This window comes from Salvelinus sp. IW2-2015, linkage group LG21 (assembly GCF_002910315.2).
Source record: "Salvelinus sp. IW2-2015 linkage group LG21, ASM291031v2, whole genome shotgun sequence".
Taxonomy (NCBI): domain Eukaryota; kingdom Metazoa; phylum Chordata; class Actinopteri; order Salmoniformes; family Salmonidae; genus Salvelinus; species Salvelinus sp. IW2-2015.
Window position 1 is genome coordinate 6,388,126 of NC_036861.1, and position 7,136 is coordinate 6,395,261.

Below are 7,136 nucleotides of genomic sequence, written 5' to 3' on the forward strand. Positions count from 1 at the left end.
CTATCTCCATGCAGGCACAATGGCACATTTTTTTCTCTCCCAATGTTGCCTAAGTGCCACTGCACATTCATAACTGAATGTGCAGTCATTATATTTTTTATCCAACATGTACTACTTCGCTTGCATAAAAAGGTCAGATGAAAATCTYGGCAGAGTAAAACTTTACCTCTTCCCCTCTGGTTTGATCCAGGTCCTTGCTATTCGGAATCTTTGGGATGTCCCTACCCSCATTGAAGTTTACATTTAAAATAGTTAAGGTTATGGTTAACGTTGAGGGTATGGACGTCCCAAGGAGCCTGGATTGCACTGCAATTTGATAGGTAAAGGTATTTGTATAACGGCGTCTTGTCGCCACCTCGTGTTGTAAAACACAATTTACACTTCACTCAGGTAAGACAAAATAACATAAATATGTTATTAAAAGAGAGAAAAATAATCGATTGTAGCTATGTAGATAGCTAAATGACATTCGAAGTATTATGAATCAACAGTGTGTACATTTAGTTCTCGACAGAGATGAAAAGTAAGTAACATTTTATACAGGCACTTTTAGAGCACCCTTGCGGACTTCCGTCAAKGTGTTTAAAGACCCCATCATGTCCATGCTTGCAGAACGTAAGTGCTACTTCGAATGTTTTCGCCAAAATGTTGTGTTTCATACATTAGAGAAACAAAAATAACTGGCGTGTCATGTTGTCTGAAGAAGTCAACATCGATTTAGTGCAAGTTATGTCTTTAAAAGTGCCTCAGTACATGTGCGGTTCGAAAGTCTGTCGCGCTAGCTAGCATAATGCTAARCACAATCACATTTACCGGTTACTAGTAAACCTCAACTTGCTAAACAAGTTGAGTGCAACCTATCTAACTTAATAAATAACGTAGTTTTTTAGGGCCAAATGTGTTGGTATATTTAAGGTGTCTTATCTCATTTCTGATCATTGCCAATGTGATTAGTTCTATAATCTTGAGACCTTCTGACAGACAGTTAACGTTACCCAGCCAGCTAKCTAGTTCTGGTCGAGGATGTTGCGTTTTGGCCGATTTTGTTTAGTGACTGGTTTTAATATARTATCGTTACTCGCCGAAGTCAATATCTTACTTGAGTGTTGACTAACTTGTCTTTGTTGGCAATTTCTCAAGTTCAAGTGGTCAAAAAGCAGTTTGTTTCGGGTTTACCGCTAACGTTAAACTACCCCGGGTCCATGCGAATGCATCGGATGATAACGTTAGTGGGCAAATCCGATACAAACGCATGGACCAGATCTACAAGCTAGACAGATTCAGTATCCTATACGCTACCTACCGCCGTTGTGTCCTTAATAACCCAGGCACTTTACCCCTAACTGCACCCAGCCTGTGACGYGTGTTGTCGGGTTGGGTACTGTGACAGCCTAAAATGTCCGTGCAAAGGAACCAATAAAGTAGATGTTGTATTTTATTCTAATATGGTTTTGTTGTTTTAGCCCGGAGAAAACAGAAATGGTCTATTGACCCGCGGAACAGCGCGTGGAGTAAAGATGAGTCCAAGTTCGGCCAGAAGATGCTGGAGCGAATGGGCTGGTCCAAGGGAAAGGTACTGTGGGGTTTGTCTTAGCAAACCACTGATAAACTAACAGTGTACTAGTGACGGTATACCACTGTAGCTCTATCTCAAGACAATTCGTCTTCCTGGGCTTCATCCTTGCGTCCGCTGGCCTCATTTTCAACTGTATTGGAGGAGAAGGTGCAAGGTCTCTCCCTCTCCAATGTGTTTGGAAAAGGAGGCGAGGAGAGAAATCGAGGCGATACAAATTAAAGAGCCTGTATCGAACTGTTTTGGCTTCATTCATCTGTCTCCACCAGGGCCTGGGGAGAACTGAGCAGGGCTCCACGGAACACATCAAAGTCAAAGTGAAGAACAACCAGCTGGGGCTGGGAACCACTGCCAGCCACGAGGTGAGTGGACAACTGGGTTGTGTTCATTAAGGCACACTGTCAACAAGTGTTTCTAATTGGTGAAGTTCAGGGTTTTGTAATTAGTGCACATTGTAGCAAAACGTTTTTCAACGGCAAATGAAAATTATCATTATCAAGTTCAGGTAGTCCTTTTCCCCGTTTCAGTCAGTTCTCTTCTTCTTCTTTTGGTTTCTAGTTGATACGACCCAGAATACTCGAGACTGCAGTGATGTACAGTGTTTTATCAAGGAACTTGTCCTCCCAAGTTATGTCCTAGTTTTGATCTAATTTGTTCTGTTTCCAGGACAACTGGATCGCCCATCAGGATGACTTTAACCAGCTCCTGGCGGACCTCAACAACTGCCATGGTCAAAACACTYCCAATGGTAAAGACCCAGACAGACAGAAGGACAGAATAATATACAACGTGCAGTACTCTGTTCATAAACTCACTCGTCATATATGCATGATTGACCCACTAGGTGGTGCTGTTGTACCATTCAGGGGAACGTAGTGGCCCACGTTTAGCAGATGTGATTGCAGGTGTAGCAAAATGCTTGTGTTACTTACAGTGCAGTAATATCTAACAATATCTAACAATTCACAACAATTAACAATTAAGAAATATATAAATATTAGGACTAGCAATGTCAGAGTCCAGAGAGAGAGTGTGTGTATGTGTTGGAATGTATAGACATTATGGACAGTATGTAGATAGAAAATGTAGTATATCTGTAGGATAGAATAGTGTATGTACAGTGAAAGTTGAATAGGATGGCCTTGACTAGATATATACAGTATATACATATGAAAGAGCTCCCGAGTGGCACTGCATCTCAGTGCTAGAGGCGTCACTACAGGCCCTGGTTCAAATCCAGGCTGTATCACATAGGGCGGCGCACAATTGGCCTAGCTTCGTCTGGGTTTGACCTGGGTAGGCCGGGTTTGGCCCGGGTAGGCCGTCGTTGTAAATAGAATTTGTTAACTGACTTGCCTAGTTWWWAAAAAAYGGWYGGGGAGTAGTTACAGSGGAGAGGGGGYTGAATGAAATTATTGGAAGCTGGGGATGATTAGGTGGCCATGATGGGGCGGCAGGTAGCCTAGTGGTTAGAGGCAGGTAGCCTAGTGGTTAGAGGCAGGTAGCCTAGTGGTTAGAGGCAGGTAGCCTAGTGGGTTAGAGCAGGTGGGGGCCGGGGGTGGGTGGGGGGGTGGCCTAGTGGTTAGAGGCAGGTAGCCTAGTGGTTAGAGGCAGGTAGCCTAGTGGTTAGAGGCAGGTAGCCTAGTGGTTAGAGGCAGGTAGCCTAGTGGTCAGAGCGTTGGACTAGTAACCGAAAGGTTGCTAGATCGAATCCTTGAGCTGACAAGGTAAAAAATCTGTCGTTCTGCCCCTGAACAAGGCAGTTAACCCGCTGTTCCCTAGGCCATCGTTGTAAATAAGAATGTGTTCTTAACTTGCCTAGTTAAATAAAGGTAAAATAAAAATTACATAAAAAATGGTATGAGGTCCAGATTGGGAATTTAGCCAGGACACTCTCCATGGGATCTTTKGTGACCACCGAGAGTCAGGACACCCGTTTAACGTCTCATCCGAAACATGGCACCCTACACAGGGCCATCCCGACACAAGGCCATCCTAGGTCCCCAATCACTGCCCTGGASCATTGGGATATTTATATTTTAGACCAGTGGAAATGGTGTCTCCTARTGGCRSTCCAACACCACTTCCAGCAGCATCTGGTCTCCCATCCAGGGACCYACCAGGACCAACCCTGCTTAGCTTCAGAGGCAAGCCAACCGTGGGATATACTGCTGGAAAAGTGACCAGTGTTCCATGATTATGTACATAGGGGGTGCTACTGTACACTAGGGAGTGCTATTGTAACATTTACAGGAAAGCTGTAGGCCACATGTAGCCCCCAGTATCATTCACTGGGAAGTAGTAGCCCACTAGGGGGTGCTATTGTACCATTTACAGGAAAGGTAGTTGAGGTTAAATGTCACTGTTAGACAATGGGGCTATTGGTTTTCAAACCACTTTTAACTGGTGAATTGGAGATGGATGGAAAGAGTGAGATTGTAGATTCCTTGGCACGTGTTGACACCATTCATAACATAAAATAGATAACGTAAGCCATATTTAGCAGACACGTGTATCTAAAGCCACGTACAGAAGCTAGTGTAGTTATGGTTGGTTAGACGAGCTAGAATGGTGGGGCAAAATGTAGATTTCTGCCTAAATAGACATAAACAAACGTATTTATTTTTCATGAGACGACCATAAACAACTGGTAATGTTGTGTAGTTTTATAAAGGTCTGGAACTTTCTGGTAAGAAGAGTTGTAAAATTGCTGAGATGTCGTCACTTGTGGGGACACACGCTTCAACTATACAAATATTACAAATATTACGAAAAAAAAAAAAAAAAAACGTTTTTCCCCCTCCCCTACTCAACCAAAGTGGCAATAGGGCTTGAAATGACAAATGCTTTAAAAAATATATATAGTTAGTGACAGTACAATATTGGCACTTTTTCATATACTGGCAACATAGAAGAAAATTCTATATGTCTGCTGAGCGGCACAAAAACACAATTTAAATGTCTGCAAACTCATTACCACTTCAGCTTTAAGCACAAAGTGTTTTCGTACGTATGTGACCAAGATCTGACTGAGAACAATAAGATGAAACTACTGTACTCTCCTGTTTTCATATGCGCGTTTGCAAGCGCAGCTGTGAGTTTCAGAGCAGACAGATGGGTCTTTCTGGCGTTATAAGGAACGGGACTCTACAATGTTCTCTACGATGTTCACAGAGAACTTTGAACACCAAAATGTCAGTCAGAACTGCTCAAAGTCAGGTAGCAGTCAGGTAGCAGGTAGCCTAGTGGTTAGAGGTAGCAGGTAGCCTAGTGGTTAGAGCGTTGGACTAGTAACCGGAAGGTTGCTAGATCGAATCCCGAAGCTGACAAGGTAAAAAATCTGTCGTTCTGCCCCTGAACAAGGTAGTTTAACCCACTGTTCCCCGGTAGGCCGTCATTGAAAATAGGAACATGCTCTTAACTCACTTGCCTAGTTAAATAAAGGTACAAATGAAAGAAATTATGTAGGAGACCTAACATCTAAAAGGTTTTTGATTGTGGTGGTTTTGTTTTAGAAGCCCTATCAGAAGAGAAACAGCCGGAGAAGTCCTTCAGCCTGGAGGAGAAGTCAAAGACGTCCAGGAAACGGGTCCACTACATGAAGTTCACCAAAGGTTTTTATTAGCTGTTTTATTAAACCAGGGAAGTCACTTTGAGACGGACATGGCTGCGTCTGAAGAGGCATCCTAGTGATAACACTAATAGCCTTTTGGCCCGGCCTTCTGGCCCACACACTACACCTTTACCATCTTTCATTGTCTGCAAATCCTTCATAGCCCTACCGTTTGCCAGGCCCTCTGTCACTCTCAGCTTTCCTCATAAGCACACCTACAAGTGTTTTCGGTGCACTCCACGTATGTCGACCCCGGAGAGCGATCTGACTCACTTGGAGAACAATAAGATGAACTAACTGTACTCCTGTTTTCATATGCGCTTTTTGCAAGCGCAGCTGTGAGTTTCAGCTAGCCAGCCACAGCCATGGCTCGTTCTGGAGTTTACCTCATCCGGTTTAGGCCCGGTCTGACGCGCGGCGAGGAATCGTCCTACCAGCGATGTTTCTCCTTACCGATGTTTCCCTCCTTACCCATCAGTGGGTTCACATCCGGATGCATTGCCCCTGTCTGAACACCGGCGCAGAGACCATCGTTCAGTAAGTACGCGTCGCCTTGGCCAGCACCCAGTCAGTGTAGGGGCAGTCCAGCCGTAAAGCCAGGTCCGCCTCTACGCTGCGTCTTCCATGCGGTGTTCTCCACCATCGCGTTTGGGACCTCTGTATATCCCCAGCCGACAAGGCCGGTTGCCGCTCTGATGTCGTCCGTTGCCTTCCCGGGAGGATGTCGCCGAAGTCCCCCGCTCCTCCCCTGATTCGAGAGGTGCTTGCCTATAGAGTCAGGACTCTGTCCATTCTGCCCGCTATTTCCCTGGCGTCCTTTGACTTCTCTCCCGGCCCTGGACAGGGCTTCTCTCCTCCTGGACTAGGACACAGGCCAGTGTTCTTTAAAACACCCACCCCACTGTGCCTCAGGGCAATCAAACCAAGAGTAGTTTCCATGATTCACGTATGTTGAAAATAAGAACATGCTCTTAACTCACTTGCCTAGTTAAATAAAGGTTAAAATGAAAGAAGAAAAAGAATGTAGGAGACCTAACATCTAAAAGGTTTTTGATTGTGGTGGTTTTGTTTTAGAAGCCCATCAGAAGAGAAGTCCTTCAGCCTGGAGGGAAGTCAAAGACGTCCAGGAAACGGGTCCACTACATGAAGTTCACCAAAGGTTTTTATTAGCTGTTTTATTTAACCAGGGAAGTCACTTTGAGACGGACATGGCTGCGTCTGAAGAGGCATCCTAGTGATAACACTAATAGTGGAGCGTTTTGACCGCCGGTGTTTCCCTTCCTCATAGGGCCCTGGGCAAACGTAGTGCACTATATAGGGGATAGGGTGCCATAGGGACCTGGCAAACGTAGTGCACTATATAGGGGATAGGGTACCATAGGGCCCTGGGCAAACGTAGTGCACTATATAGGGGATAGGGTACCATAGGGCCCTGGGCAAACGTAGTGCACTATATAGGGAATAGGGTGCCATAGGGCCCTGGGCAAAAGTAGTGCACTATATAGGGAATAGGGTGCAATGTCAGACCCTGTCACGTGACAGTCAAATTGCCTGTGGTCCAGGAGGCTGAAGGTTATACTTGCTAGGTTGCTGTCTGGGGTGCAGACAGCACCACAACACCCCCACACCTAGCAAATGACATTGGTTGTCAACAACTAATAAAGCTAATATTGTTCAAGCCATTTTACAAACATTTGAATGCTGAAGGTGACATGCGGTTGGCCAGATCAGAAATAGGTCTACCCTCATTGGTCAGTGCTATGAAGCTCCCGCACGTGTGCCAGTTGACGAGCTTACTGATATTGTCAGGGGTTTGTTCGGCATTCAGAATGACTTGTAGATCAATGACTGCTACATAATTAGGCTAACATGCTTTATTAGTCAAGCACTGAAGGAGAGGACACAGTGGTCACAAAATATTAGTTATTTTCAGGTACAAAGAAAGCGCAA

The 7,136-nt window shown here is 44.9% G+C and overlaps 1 protein-coding gene across 5 annotated transcripts in view; it reads left to right on the plus strand.

Annotated features, from left to right (window-relative positions):
• Nucleotides 1-546: 546 nt before the first annotated feature.
• pinx1 (PIN2 (TERF1) interacting telomerase inhibitor 1) overlaps nt 547-7,136 on the plus strand; it is a 72,877-nt gene continuing 66,287 nt past the window's right edge. For all 5 annotated transcript variants that reach the window (XR_011473778.1, XR_011473780.1, XR_011473779.1 and 2 more), the window contains exons 1-5: nt 547-615; nt 1,464-1,573; nt 1,843-1,935; nt 2,240-2,321; nt 5,089-5,187. Coding sequence is in view for 1 of the 5 variants with exons in the window: in XM_024013814.2 (XP_023869582.2) it covers nt 597-615; nt 1,464-1,573; nt 1,843-1,935; nt 2,240-2,321; nt 5,089-5,187 (403 nt within the window). In the remaining 4 variants the exon portion in view is untranslated. The remainder of the gene's footprint in view (nt 616-1,463; nt 1,574-1,842; nt 1,936-2,239; nt 2,322-5,088; nt 5,188-7,136) is intronic.